This window comes from Charadrius vociferus, unplaced genomic scaffold (assembly GCF_000708025.1).
Source record: "Charadrius vociferus isolate BGI_N301 unplaced genomic scaffold, ASM70802v2 scaffold51, whole genome shotgun sequence".
Classification (NCBI taxonomy): Eukaryota; Metazoa; Chordata; class Aves; order Charadriiformes; family Charadriidae; genus Charadrius; species Charadrius vociferus.
This window is the reverse complement of record NW_009646939.1, coordinates 2,258,940-2,273,773: the sequence shown is the minus strand read 5'-3', so window position 1 is coordinate 2,273,773 and position 14,834 is coordinate 2,258,940. Positions and strand designations below refer to the sequence as shown.

Sequence of the window (14,834 nt, the reverse complement as noted above, 5' to 3'; positions counted from 1 at the left end):
GGGTCTTCAAGGGGTCCTATTCCTTCCGCAGTTGCTGCCTCCCATCTGTTGGCATTGAAAAGCAGCGGGGTGGAGCATGGCCCCAGTTCAGACTGGGGCTGCTTCTACCCCTGAGATATAAATAATGAGCCTGGCCAAAAGTATTACACAGCTGCTGATTGGTCTCAGCTGCCCCTGGAGGTTTGCTGGTACCAACTCGTATCTCAAATGGATAAACAAAGCTCTGACAGGGGTAAAAGGGCCTACAGCTCTCCCGGTTGATACAACATCTGCCAAGAAATCTTTGAGACTGTGGTTCTCAGGCGTGCTAAGGGCTGTGCAGCCCATTTCTATTTTCTTGGCTCTCTTTAACCCCTCCCTTCCATCCCAAACAAAAATAGCAGTTAGATTTTTAACAGAGGCTTCAACTGAGACTGCTTCTGTTCCCATCTGGGCTGGTGGAAAGTTCCATGTGTTGCTGTGCAGATATTGCCACGTTTTCATTGACTCGAGTCCAGTAGAACTAAGAGGAAACATCTGCGGAGCAGGATAGCTCTCTGTTTGTCCCAGAAATTAATTGCTTCTGCTGGGAGTGTCGAGAAGCTGAAAGCTGTGTGCTAGAGATGAGGAGTCTAGGAACTCCTGCTAGGCTTCTACTTGTGTTGCCTAAAATGCACCCAGCCACAATTTACCTTCCCCGCCCATGTATCCCAGCCTAAAGGCCTGTTTGACAGGGATGGTCCCCATGAAGCAGGAGAGCACAGGGCTGTAGGTCAGTAGATCTGGCTGGTTTGCTTCTCATTTTCCTCCAGATCTTTGTTTATGCTCAGGGTGATGCATAGCAGATTTACCAAGCCCAGGAATCCCGTCCGCTGACTGTAGTGTCATAACTACAGTAATGGATCAACATTGCAATTGTGTAGTTTGGGAAGGAGAGGGGAGCTTGTTGTGCCCTGGGGGCGGAGGTTGAGGCAATGGGGAGGAGAGGGGCTATGCCACCTGCAGTTGGGCTGTACAGAAACTTGCTTCAGCACAGCCTGTTGTGAAGACAAGTTAGTGGAAGCTAGTGCTTGCTTTTTCTTTTGAGGGACTCAGCACTTTGATTTGATGTAGATATCTCATGGAGTTTCTGCACTTCCTCTGTAAAAAGGAATTAACTGGGACTTACCACCTTCTGCTGGGACTGCTTCCAACTTTTCTTTTAAAATTCAGCAGATGCCGCTGCCTGTTGCAGCAGAGGGATGTTCTCCAGCCCTGCTGTGGCACTGGTTTACTTTGCCTATAATAAGCAGCCTAGAGCCCCAGAGCCGGGGGAAGAAGTCAGCATGACTTGGTAAGACCTGAGAAGAGAGTGCTCCAGTCCTTCCCCCAGAGCCTTCTTCCTTCATAGCATGGTTTAGGTTGGAAGTGACCCTCAAGATCATTTAGTTCCAGCCCCCCTGCCATGGGCAGGGACACCTCCCACTAGACCAGGTTGCTCAAAGCCCCATCCAGCCTGGCCTGCAACACTTGAAGGGATGGGGCAACCTGTTCCAGTGTCTCACCATCCTCCTTTCCTTTAACTCTCCTCGCTCCTTTTCCTTTGGTGAAGCCCTGGACTCTCAGTCATAGTGCTCGGCCACAGCAGGGCACTTTGGTACCTATCTCCCCACAGAGAGGCTGTGATGCTTTGTTTTTTCCTTGGATCAGCTGCATTTCTAGCTATCCGGTAACAAAGACCTTTTTGCTGTTCCTGCAAAACAATATTAGGATCTCAGATGTGCTGCTGTTAATGACTCCCTGGTGATGGTTTCAACCTCAATTTCATTGACTGGAACACTTTTTAATAAGGCTGTGGTTATCTTACAAGCTCTGTGAACATCTCTGTTGCTATCCTGTTCTCAAGATCAGGGTAAGATCAGCAGCACAGGCACCCCTGGGTTTTCAGGACTACGTTTGTAGATCAGATTTGATCTCCTTGATTTAGACTGAGAAGATCGTAGTTACTGCAGCCCCTTAGCTAATACCTTGGGCGAAGGAAAAGAAAATTAAATCTCAGCTGCTTCCTTCTTCCACCCAGCTGGCATGGCGGGGACAGCAGCCCAGCCAGTTGCGTTTGGGTGTTGGAGGTAGTCGGAGCCACCAGCCTGCAGGCCCTCCCTCCCAGAGGAGCTCTCTCACCACGTGGTCTCGCTGTGATTTTGGCAAATGGTAAGTTTTGGTATTTCTGGGGTTGGAAACCTATAGGTTGAAAAGTGACGATTTAAGTCCTACTTCTCTCCTTTCCCCCCAGAGAGAGACCAACTTTAATCTGATGGGGCTTTTCAAGGGCACGGATTGCTTCCTTCCTGCTGTCTGATCACACAACTTTTTCTCTAAATTGAAAAAAATTAAGAAATTCATAACACCAATGCTGAAATTCTCTTACGGTCCCTAACTCAGCATCCGCAGCCATATGGAAGCAAGAAGCAAACCAGTCGCTCAAAGGTGAGAATGACGTGCAACAAGATCATAAGCTGGCAGAACCGCTGTCTGCCTGCCAGTCCTAAAATACTAACTTTAATTTCAAACAGTGACTTCACTTGAGCTGATGCCGAGACAGACGGTTTCACGCAAGCCTGCTCAGCAATCCTACACAATTAGGAACTTCTCCAGAGTTTTGGTGTTAACATTTAAACACTTGACTACAGTTTTCCTTTGGCTGGTTGGACTTTGGGACATGGATGATGGGCAGAAAAGCGAAGCAGTGAAGACAGACAGATTTACCCCTAGCCCACAGGAGCTGCATGCTCCAAGCGTAAGGGAGGGTGAGTCTTTGGTGCAGCTCCTTTTGGAAACAAGAGGATTTTGAGTAGCACTTGAACTCAAGTTCTCCACATTTGGGTCCAGTTGAAGGCCTGGGGATCTCCTTTAGCATGCATCCATCTGTCCTGTGACCCTTGGTGGAAGTGGGGTAGGGATGTGAGCAGTGCTTGCCATGGGATGCGATGGGAGTGCTCCTTCCTTAGGCTCAGAGCCAATTTCCTTACGTTGGTGCTGGGGAGAACATTTTGGCAAAGTGCTGACCTCTTGGTTTTCCCCATCATTGTCCTTCTGAAAACCGCCCTTTCCTGAGCTATTACCGCATTTCTTCTTGATTGGTCTCAAAAACAATGATCCATAGATTCGGCTCTTTCCATTTTAACCTATTCTGGCGTTGTTTATGCTGGTGGAAGTCAGGAGCAATGCCAGCACGAGTTCAGGTAGCGGCTAATTAATATCAGAGATTTTCTTGTGTTAGCCCCACTTCCTCACAGCACGTTTTTTACTGTCCAGTCCTGTTTCTCTCTTATTCCTCTTTGAGGTTACTGCCGTGCCGCTGGGACACGGATGCTCCAGAGTGGATTTGGTGAAGGCAGCCGAGGTACGAAACCCTGCCTGCTGCCCTGGCTGTGGGTCAAGCCACTGAGGTGCACGGCCCCACGCGTAAAGACACTTTCGGGTCTCCCCTTTGCGTTCCTGCTGTCAGCGCCGGCAGGGGAGGTAGGAGCCTTTCCCAGAGGAGGGGGGGCTGCAGGCAAAGACCGAGAATCATTTGGCGTTGTGGTGCCTTGCCTTTGAACCAGTAACTGAGCCTTGAAAAGCCAGGGCTGGTAATTGCCTATCTCGATAATAACCGTGTGAATACTGTTATCTAGTCCACCCTTCCACTTTCCAGCCATTGTGCGGTGGCGCTGCCTCATTTCTTGGCTTGGCGATACCTGCTTATTTCCTAGGAGCCGAATCAAAATAGCCTCTGATCTCGCTGCCCGTTTCCTTGCCTGGCTGGGCACGAAATCACAGGTCTGCATCGTTGCCAGGAGCATCCAGCTTCCTTTCATGGGCTTATTCCAGCCAGTGTTTTGCTAACTGAAAGCCTTCCAAATTCAGCATCGCAGCCTACTTACTGGGTTTCCCAAAGCCACGTAAACTTTTCTGACTGTTTCCCTGCGGCCCTGGGACGGTTTCCATAAGCATACGTTCTTCTGCCCTCTTTTTTTCATCTCAAACCGGTTTCCTTAGAGCTACCAGGAGCTACTGTCTGTGACCAGGAGGCCGGGCTTGAACCCTGGGAGTAAAGTGCTTTTCCTGGGAAGTAAAATCCATAATTGTACAGATTTAAAAAATGTGGGCAAAAACCTGGTTTCTTGGTGTGATTATAGCCTTTCTAATTCTCATTAACCCTTCAGTGGATCAGCTGTCGCTCTCTCTCCCTTGGTGCCCGCTCCCTTGCTCTCCGATGGGCTATATGTGCCTAACGAGCCTCCCAGCTCTTGCTCCTCAGCTGTGACATTTGCTGCTTCCCTTTCAGCCCCCAAGGGGAAGGGTTCACGCGGCCAAAACCTCGCCACCGTCTTCCAGTTCTATTAGTTCGGCTAATAAAAAGGATTACCTCTGCCCACCTCCCACGCCGCCTTTACATAAGAAGCATGAATCATCGGGATCTCAAAAGCATGATATCTGCCCGAAAGAGCCAGCTTACAAAGGACCATTGGCAGCCCCATTATTTAACTGGAACCACAGCCTCGTGCTTCAGCTGGAGCCTGGGCAGGGAGCGGGCTCGGTATGGGCAGGGCAAGGGCCCTCCGGCTTTTTGGTGGCCCTTCCCTGTAGCATCCCCATTCCGAACCCGTTGCAGCAACGCTTCAGCTTGCTCCTCTCGGGTGGGTTCACAGGGGTTTATGAGCTTTTATAATATCAAGGATTTTTTTTTTTTCAGTCTCCATAGGGCAGAATTGGAGCAGAGCCCCCTGTGAATAGCTGTTACAGCCAGGTACAAGTTTTTTTAAGTCTACTTCTTTTCATTTTTCTCTTTTTCAAGAAAAAGGGTGGTGGTATCCCGCACAGGACATGCTGGCTGACACAGGGAGAGGCCCCTTCTGTTGCAGACCTGTCCTTCAGGGGCTAATGGAAAGCTGCCCTGCCCTACTGGTTTCGGCTGTGGAATGGGAGAAATGCAACACTCCAGCGAGTCCCACCCACCCAGAAACCCATGGTGAGGGATCACCATCAGACTCCACATCAGAGCCATCTGTTTCATGCGCAGCAGCAAAGACAGCATTTTGGGTTTTTTTCCCCAGCGTGGCAGGACATGAATCAAAGTAAACACAGGCAAGAAAACCTGGGGCCAAGGAAAACTGGGAGGTGCAGTGTTACCAAAAGTACTTTGGATAGGTCAATGCTACTCAAGTGTCAAGAGAAGGGAACGTGTAGGTGTCTGGCATCTCTTGGGCTCCATCCCGTTTTGGGATAGTCCAGACAGGAGAACGGTAAATCCCCAAAATATATTTTTTCTGGCTTAAATTTGAGTGGGGTTGAGTGTGTGTGGCAAAGGGGAGTGAAAATCAAACCTGTTCCTCCTTGGCTTCAAAGGCTTGGACTGCAAGGGAGCTCTGGTCAGGTAGGATTTAAGGGTAGGGTTTTCCATATTCAGCAAAAGCTTGAGGCAGGGTAACACAGTTGTGGCCAAACTAAATCAAGGGCAGGTCTTTTTCCAGCCGCACCCCTGTTTATCTCAGACTTTATATGCTCCGACGACTCCAGTGGTTCACATGGTGCTGGGTGGCATCTTGCTTTAATTTTTTGGAAAAGATTTAAGGTTAAAGTCCAGAGTACTTTGTTCTCCAAAATGCCTGTCCGTCCTCTCCTCCACACGAATTTCCTCTGCTTGTTCAAAGTTTCTTGTTCCTCCTGCATGAGAGACTCACCCGCATGTGCTGCAGCTGCTGGACAACCACAGCGTCCCAAAAAATAAGGCAGTGCACTTGGTTTAGGCGGCAGGGCTGTTCTTAAAGCAGCTGGGCTGCGCTGAAGTCAGACTGGGACCCTGCAAGGGGGACCCAGGGAAAAGAGCTTTCTATGGGATGCGTTCCCCCCTCATCTCAAGTCCAGCTCATCCTGGTTGTCTTTTACAGCTCTGGGGTATTTAGAAGCCTGAATGTTCCCAAAACTGTGTGGAGACCCAAATTTCAAAGTACTTTTCAGCCACCTAACCACTCACATGGCCCCAGGGAAGACCCCCACCATGTACTCAGCCTGACGGGTGGGTGCGAAGCATCAACCAGCACTTTGACAGACCTGGCCATGAGATACTTTGGATTATCGTCCCTGGCGTGTGCCAGGTGTCTTAAGTGCAAAGAGCACCTGTAAATTTTGACTCTCAAAGGTACCAGAGGAGGAAGGGAAGCGGTCCAGTGCCAGGTGGGTGCCCTCCTCTTAGCAGGACATCTGCAGTAGCAAGTCAAACATCTTCCCAGCTCTGAAGAGTCCCTGCTTTTGCCCAGGCCTGCCGAAATGCAGCCTACTTTCAGATCACTTCTGGGACAAAGACGCAGCTGTAGAGGCTGGGGCCAAGATTCCTTTCCCGCTGTCTGGTGGGGTGAGGCAGAGTCAAAATACCTCCAGCTCCCAGCCAGGGTAGTGGAAAATATTGAAGAGCAACACGATTGAGCATCCCTCTGGTTTGGTTAAAACCTCCGAAGCCATTGTTTGGTTTCCTGTCCTACAGAAACAAAAGCATTTTTGGAAAAATGAAAAGCATGTGAAGCCACCACATGGTCTGGTGGTGGGGACTAGACATTTGCTGTTGAAGGACTCTCACTCCCCTGGACGGTGCCAGCCAGGTGCCTCCAAGGTCTTGGTGCGATGCTGCTGCCAGGCAGCCCCACAGCACTGACCACCCCTGTCCTTGCAAAATTGGCATAGGGTTAGGGGGCAGTATGGCCAACACAGCTGTCCTCACCCCCAAGGATGGGACTCACCACAAGGAGAGTGGTTTACTCTGGAACTGCCCCAGAACTGCCGATTAGAGCCCAGGGCTGGGAGCTGCCCTCTGTCCCCAGTCACCAGTGCAGGGAAAATCAGCCCAAAGCCTTCTCCTGCAACCTACATGTGGGAGCTGGGCAAGAGCAAAGGCACAGCCATGACACCACAGGGTACCAGCACCCCCACGTTTTGGAAGGGGGGCCCCAAAAGTAGAGGTCCAAACCTATGGCATTGGAAGCTGCTCTCAACCCATGGCTATCTAAGAGCAAACGAAACAATTGCCACCGGGGCAGAGGGGTTAAAGCGTGTGGCTCTCGTGTGACAGCCACGTCTGAGCTCTGCCCGCAGGGAGCAGGGAAACGGGTGTCCCCACTGCAAGGGTGACTCTCCAGAGGGGACCCCACACAGAGCTGGGAAGAGGTGGCCATGAGGCACCAGTCTCACCTGTCATGGAGAGGCAATGATGGCGGGATTACCGGTTGAGGTGGGGTTTTTTTTGTGATACAAGAGCTGTCCTCCACTTTGAGCGAGGACTCTTCTGGAAATACCCACCCTGCAGCTGCGCTTGGGCTGGGGGATTGCAGCAGCCCCTTGCAGTGGGGATGAACCAGGAACCTCCATGCAGGGCCTTGCATCACGCCATGGTGGGGGCCGGGGTGCTCAGGGACACCCCCCTGCACGCTCCGTCTACCACTGCCAGTGCTGGCAGCATCCCTCCTGGGTTGGTTCCCCCTCTGTTCCCTCGGTCACCCAAACTCCGTTTCACACCTCACATCACCATTACCATCGCTGACGCACGAGATCAAACCCGTGGCATTTTGCTAAAATCCATAATAAAATCATTCCGCAGCCTTTCCGTATGTTTAGCTTAGCAGACTTTCCCTTCTTTTTTTTTTTCTTTTTTTTTTTTTTTTTTTTTTTTGAAAAAAAACAAGCAGCCTGCTAAGAAACGCAAACCCGCTGGGATGTTTTCAGCCTTGGCCAGAGCTGCCTGAGCTCCCCCCGGGGCCGGGAGGCTGCTTCTGGCCAGGGCTCAGCGGGCGGCTTTCTGGGCCAGCCATTTCTGATTCAAGCCGGTGTTAAGGCGGCTGTCTGAAGGCAGAGCGAAGCTGTTCCACCTCCTCCTCTCGGTGCCCGGACGGCAGCGGCATGGCGCTCCGGGGAGCCTGCCTGCTCCTCTGCCTCCTCTCCCTCGCCCAGGTCTCCAGCCAGCAAAACGGCAAAGTCCGGCAAAAACCAGCGGCTTCCAAGAAAGGTAAGGAGCAAGCGGCACCTTCCCAGTGAGGAAACCTGGCAGGGCTGGAGGGGGATGCAATTAGCCTGGTCATTTGGGCATTTGATAGAGCTTTAATGAAAGTTTTTTAAAAGCATCTAAAAAGCTAATAAAGTGTCTACCCGCGCAGGTACGGTTACGTAGCCCTTCTGTAAAATAGTGAGGAAATTAAAAAGTTTTTGGCAGGTTACTGCCTTGAATAAATTTGATGGGACAGCTTAGTATGAATTTCAGAGGGTGATGCGTTTGCTATGTCATCTCTAAGGTTCACCCCAAACCTCTTCTCTACTAAAATCTCCCTTTCTATGACTCTGTACCCCGACTCGTTCGTTTTACAGAAGCAAGTAAGTGGCAGATGCACTTGCCCCAGGTTTATGATAAGCTCCGACTACTCAGGCTTACCAGAGGGAAAACACATGAAAAGGTGCCTCAGGTCTATTTTCCTTAGAGGTTTGAGTTTGGGTTTGGTGGGTTTTTTTTGCTTTTCTTCTTCTTTTTTGCTGCCGTCCGATCCTTCCCCCCGTTCTGACCCAAGGCACATCGATTACAGGAGAAGGCAGGTAAGGAAGCGGCTCATGTTTGTGTGAGCCCTCCTACCTGCCGCCTGTGTCCCGCTGCCGTCCCCTGGGCTTGGACCGCTTCTGGCGGCCGCTTGGCTGCTTGGAACGAAGTGGGGAGCGAGGAAGAAGCATCCCAGGAATTCTCTTGGCCGGCCTGCTCTCTTAACACCCGCCTGGTGGCTATTTTTGTCAGATCCTGTCCTTGAGAAATTTTTCCTTTTTTTTCCCCCATTAGATCTTTCTATGAAATCACTGCATATCTGCTTATTCCACATCTCGGGTCCGCGGCTGTTTTCTAGAGCAAAAATACCCCCTTAGGCTGGTAGAGGGTACATAAATGCATTGCACTTACTGGATGTGTCGGGAGAGAGAGATTAATTTCTTGGAGAAATTTTATTTTTCTTTCTGTGCCACTGGAACTGCGGTTTATGCCCTATTGGTGACAAACAAGTGGGAGAAAAATCGCCTTTTTAACAGGAAAATTGGGGTCTGATTTAAAGACATTTTTCTGAGTGGTTGGGGGTTCAGCATTTTTTCCCCTGCGAATCAAGCCATCTGAAACAGCTGGTGGCAATTTTTCCTGAGAGCTTTGGGGTTTATTTTCAAAGGAGAGGTCAAGTTTTCTGTGAGGAAAAGAAAAAAAACCCCAAAACCCAAACTTGGCATTTTTTTGGCTGGCAGCATCCAGCCCTGCAGCAGGTCAGCTGCCCTGCCTTTACTGGAAACTTCCAGCATTTCTTGGTTAATATTTTTCTGATTTTTATGAATGGCAGGGGCTGGGGAAAAAGGGAGGAATGTTCTAAAAATCCCCTGTGAGGCTCCTTTTGACCCCCAGCCCCTGGCCAGGTCCATTCCTGCCTCCCCGTCCCACCTCACCCCCTGCCCTTTGCCAGGGAGGGCTGGGCAGGGTGAAGCCACTAGAGGATTGGGGTATTTGGCTGGATTTATTTTTTTTTTAATCTCCACAGCCAAACCACAAATGTTAGAAAAGGAAATTATGATTTGAGCCAAGCTTTTTCTCTTTTTTTCCCCCTTTTGTTTGTTTTTTCCCCCCCCCTTTTGTTTTGTTTTTTTCTTCTCCTTTTTTTTTTTGTAATTATTGCTTACACTTGGATCTGCTTCAGAACAAAAATGGTGCTGTTTCAACATGAAAAAGCCAAACCATAGCATTTAGAAAATGCTGAGATGGCACATTCACTTTGCCTGTTGTTGGGATTTTTTTCCCCCCCCTCAAATTGCTCCCCAGTGATTTTCCCAGATGTAGTTCAGCAAACTCTTCCCCAAACCCCCATGTCTTGGAGGGGTACGCAGATGGGATTTGCCCTGCTCCAGCAGCCACGGGGGTCTCGCTCAGAAGGGTGACCAGGGGAGGTGGGAGCGACAGTGGGCGATGGCACCCCTGGCCTGGGGACAATGGCACCCCCCGGCTCAGGGATCCAGGTTGGGGACCCGCCAGCCCTGGGGGGGCTCCCCTTGGTCACAGTGCGGTGGGGTGCTGGGGGCATGGGAGGGATCATCTTTGTGTAGCTCTCATGTACTTTTAAGATAATTGGGGCCGGCCATCAGAGCCCAGATGCTTAAATCAGCGGGTAGGGGCTGATGTTTGGCACAAAAATTCCTGTCTAATTGTGGAATCTGGGTGTTCTTCCCAGAAAATGCCTGTGAACATTTACACTGATACAGAACCGGTTCGGGTGTGTTTGGCCCCTCCTCTGATCCAAGGACAGGCTGCAATACGGGACCCAACTGTTCCGGCTGGGACATTCAGGGAAATGCCCCGTGTCAGGAGAAATACCGATCGCCAGGGAGGTTTGATGACAGATACTGTGAACCAGAGCTATGCTCACCCTGCCGGGGGACAGAAACCTGTTCGGATAGGAACAAACCGGATGATGCCCACCCAGATGAAGCTAAGCAACCCAGATATAGATCCAAATTTCATATAGTTAAATAATCAAAATGAAGTACAGAGGGATTTGGTTGTTATTCACTTATAATTAGAACAAAGAAAAACATGCAAGAGCTCCCATTTGCAGCATCAAATACATTATTGTCCCGGCTTTCAATCCAACAGATTATTGTGACCCACATCCTTCTGTGAGTCTCCTTTTCATCTTGCCCCTGCCCGCCCTTAATCTTGCTGCTCACAGTTAGCCAGACAAGGACCTCCTCCAGCTCCCATGGGCAGCATGGGCAGCCCCCGTGCTGGCATCAGTGGCAGCAAACCCAAGCTGTAATAGCCTTGATCATGGGTTTCTGGAGGTGAGCCTTGAGGAAATAACAGCCCAGAGACAAAAACCTCTGCCAATAGAATAGAAGACTCGATGTTTGTTGAGGTACTTGTGGTACCTGCTTTATAGCTGGAGTGCAAATTAACCACTCCTGGTTCTCCCTGCAATGTCCCAGTAAACGCGCTGCTGCAGGAACATCTTGTGGCCCAAGGCTTGGAAACCAGGTGGTGAAAAGGGACAGGGCATTTAGGTAATTATCAAGGAGACGTGTCCACCTTGGGTGATGGGGACTCTCTAGATGGGAAACCATCAGCAAACCTGGCTGGAATAAGGTAAAGTGCTGCCCCAGCAAGACACATTGGTGGTGTCCTGCCACGGCCCTTGGATGTTACTTAAGCCTGAGGGAAGTTTGTTCTGCTGCAAGAGAGGCTTGCATTAAAAAAAAAAAAAAAAAGACAGCATTAATTAGCTGTTTCCCACAAAGTGTTTTCATCAAAGGCACCAAAATAATAACTAGTGCCTCAGTGTTAAGTGAACCCATTAAAGTTAATTGAGCAATTAGTTAAGCAGCTTAATGCCCTCGTCCTGATGTGTCTGGCTTTTCATATTCATAGCACCATGTAATCTTTGGGCTGGTGGTTTTGGTCCAAATCCGAGCAGCTCCCCCACGTACCTGGCTTGGTGCCTCAGCTCCCCATCTCTTTGACCCTCAAGGAAGCCTGTCCTACTGCATTCATGGGCAAACTCTCCCCTTTCCTTTCACCCCATGAGGACTACCAGATGCTTATGCCAGGCAAGGTAAAGGAATAGGAGCAGCAGACATAGCGTAATGAATACAAATACCTCAATGTCCCATCTCCCATCACCTCCAAGGCACAATGGTCCTTTTGCTCCTACACAGGAGAAATCCAAGTACCCATTAATAGTTGGTTGGAGCTGTTGCAGAGGCAACACACCTAGCAAGAAGTAGGCTTTAGCAGCAGGCTGCAACCAACTCCCTGGCCAAGAAGTGTCTTCTCGTAGCAGGAGAGCAGTTCTGGCCAGTTTTTGGGTACCTTCACCGGGGATGCTGAAAGCAGAGAGGGGGCAAAGGCAGCTGTGATGGCCTGAGGGACGGCATGGTTGGTGGGCTGAGGGATGGGGTGGCTGATGGTGCATGGGCCAGACAGTGGAGGTACTGCAGACCTTCCAGCCCCTTCCTGCAGAGCATTACCCTGGTAAGCAAAGCGCTTTCCTGCCAACGCACCCAATAAGAGCAGACTAATGTGGGGCCACAGCAAGGAGTGCATACAGAGAAAATCACGCCTGAGGGTGTTTAAGGAAAGTCAGGAGGGTGTGGTGTGAATAGAGACAGAGGGCATGTTTTTGAGGAGTTTAAAAAACCCCAATAAATCCTATTCAGCTGCAGCTTTAAGTTCCCCACAAAACACTCGTGTGTGGCGGGACTCATGCTCAGGAAGGGCAGCATCATAAGGCGCCCTCTTGCATTTTTGGGAGCTTGACCTCCGTGCAGCACCACCTCAGGCAAGTACCCTACACAGGGGCTCCAGAGATGAGCCTGCACCTTGCTACGCTAGTGCGTGCGACCCCCAGCCCAACACTGCAGCAGCAGCCCAAGGGGACACCGCTGCCCCACGAAATCCCACGGGGTGCAAAGCCCTGAAACCCAAACTGGGTTGCTGGTGGAACCAGGCTAGTGAGCAAACGCTCACTCTGATGGATGTGCCAGGGGACAGGCATTGACTTCACAGATCCTTTCTGTTTGCCTCTATTTGAGGGCAGAGAAACGGGGAGTTTTGATGATAGGAACAACTTCACTGCCTCCCCAGGGAACGCGGCCAATGTTCCATGCTCCTCCCTTGGTTTCTCCAACAGATGGTGTGAGCCTCAAAATGATTGAAGACCTGAAGGCCATGATTGACAACATCTCTCAGGAGGTTGCTCTACTGAAGGAAAAGCAAGCGCTCCAGACAGGTAAAGGACTTGCTAAGAAGGTGGCATAGCTTTTGCTTTGAGAGAGGAGCTGCTTATAAAGCAGCTGCAATTGCTCCACATGCTTTAACAAGAGATGCCCAAGAGCATTGCTACAAGGAGTCCATCATGGGGAGAGAGGTTAGGGGATCAAAGCAAAGTATGGGCTCACTGCAATTCCTCTGGGCAGATGAAGCTCCTCTAGCAGCTAATGACAAGACTTGTGGAGCGTATGGCCCCCTTCTTTATGTACTAGAGCTTCCCATTTGTAAAGCTGTGGATATTTCTATGACACTAAGCCAGGTGTTCATTTTCCTTTATGAATCAGAGGGCTGGGTAACAGATTATTCTCTGCTTCAGTCAAATGCAGCTTATTCTTTCGTCTGAACCCCAGTGAAATGGTGACCTGGTCTCTTATACATACCATGGTATTGCCCAGGGAACCTCATGGAGGTCAGTCCCACCATGCTTCATTGAACCCATACAGAGGACAGTCCTAAAATGTCCATCTTCCAGCTGTGCTCCACGGTTATTCTGTACAAACTCCACCAACATCAACAGGGGAGGGATTTGCAGAACATGAAACAGAAATGAGATGAAAATGCAAGTTAAGGAGAATTTTCTCCTTAAAAGAAAAGGCACACAAGCAAAATCAAGGCTTTAGTTCCAAGCACACATTCATTGGTTTGGGTATTAATGTGTGGCTCTGATTAGTTATTGTTTGGCCACAGTACCGTGCACTCTCTGGGTTTAGAGCTTAAAAAAAGTAAAATAAACTGCTATTCTTAACAATAAAATCAGAGGCAAGTAGAAATTTCCTCTGAAGACCTCAAGCTATGCAAGCACAACACTTCTGATCAAAGCCTATTAAAAAAAGGCATTTTTCTCATGCTTGCATGATTAAGATGATTGAATTGAAATTACAGACTTTTTTTCCAAAGCGCTCCAACACCCGGCAGCAGACATCACAAACCTTACCTCCAACAAATTCATCAGAGAAAGTGTAGCAGCAGCTGGTGAAGAGCGAGGCTGGGGAAGGAGTAAGAGCATCATGCTGTGCCTCTGCTCTGGCAGTGGCAGAGCCCAGGAGGGTGACAGGGGCACCCTGAGGTCCATTTTTCCTGATGATTTGCAGACAGGGAGGGCATGTCCCTGTAGCTGTGTCCTGTGTAGGAAGAAGAGGGCCCCTGGGAGTCTCGTGCATGGCCATGAGTTGCTGCACAGCCTAAGAAATGAAGTCTGTAGTTTGGTCACCGTATTTGCAGCTGCTGCCTCTTCCTGGGCGCTGTTTTTAAAACCAATTCCCTTTCTGTCTTTTTGTTCTGTTTGTGTGGTAACCGCTCAGTTTGCCTGAAAGGCACCAAAATTCACCTAAAATGCTTCCTTGCATTTTCGGAGAGCAAGACGTACCACGAGGCCAGTGAAAACTGCATCTCGCAGGGCGGCACGCTCAGCACCCCCCAGGGCGGGGAGGAGAACGATGCCCTCTACGACTACATGCGCAAAAGCATCGGCTCGGAGGCGGAGATATGGCTGGGCCTCAACGACATGGCGGTGGAGGGCAAGTGGGTCGACATGACAGGTGGCCCTGTCCGCTACAAGAACTGGGAGACTGAAATCACCACCCAGCCCGACGGCGGCAAGCTGGAAAACTGCGCAGCCTTGTCGGGGGCTGCCATCGGCAAGTGGTTTGACAAGAAGTGCAAAGAGCAGCTGCCCTACGTCTGCCAGTTCATGATCGTGTAGCGGCGTGGGGGGTCCCCCCCCCTGCCCGCCCGCAACCCGGGTCTTACCCCTTTGGCAGCAGGATTATAAAGCTATAGGTATGTGTACGTGTACATGTACGTATGCACACACGCGCGCACATGTTCAAGTAGAGTCACTCTGCAGAGAAAGTCGTCATGGCTCGGTATCGGATTAGAGAGTGTTAGAGCATTTCGTTTGGCCACATCCAGCCCCATTAGCAGCTGCATCGTTCTTACTAAGGCACGATTTATAGAGATATTTTTTTACATAGGGAATTTATTAGGACAGCTCAGTTGTTTTGGCAAAGAACCA

At 50.1% G+C, this 14,834-nt stretch overlaps 1 protein-coding gene across 1 annotated transcript; it reads left to right on the top strand.

The window, feature by feature from the left end:
- Positions 1-7,772: 7,772 nt before the first annotated feature.
- CLEC3B (C-type lectin domain family 3, member B) lies at positions 7,773-14,553 on the top strand. The gene is made up of 3 exons (XM_009894980.1): positions 7,773-7,996; positions 12,681-12,779; positions 14,122-14,553. Exons 1-3 carry the CDS (start codon positions 7,891-7,893, stop codon positions 14,520-14,522), a joined length of 606 nt encoding a protein of 201 aa, XP_009893282.1. The 5' UTR covers positions 7,773-7,890; the 3' UTR covers positions 14,523-14,553.
- The last annotated feature ends 281 nt before the right edge of the window (positions 14,554-14,834 follow it).

Coding starts and splice junctions, on each gene's coding strand:
- CLEC3B (XM_009894980.1), top strand. CDS start 7,891: ATGGCGCTCCGGGGAGCCTGCCTGCTCCTCTGCCTCCTCTCCCTCGCC. Junction 7,997..12,680: donor ACCAGCGGCTTCCAAGAAAG/GTAAGGAGCAAG, acceptor TTTCTCCAACAG/ATGGTGTGAGCCTCAAAATG. Junction 12,780..14,121: donor AAAGCAAGCGCTCCAGACAG/GTAAAGGACTTG, acceptor GTAACCGCTCAG/TTTGCCTGAAAGGCACCAAA.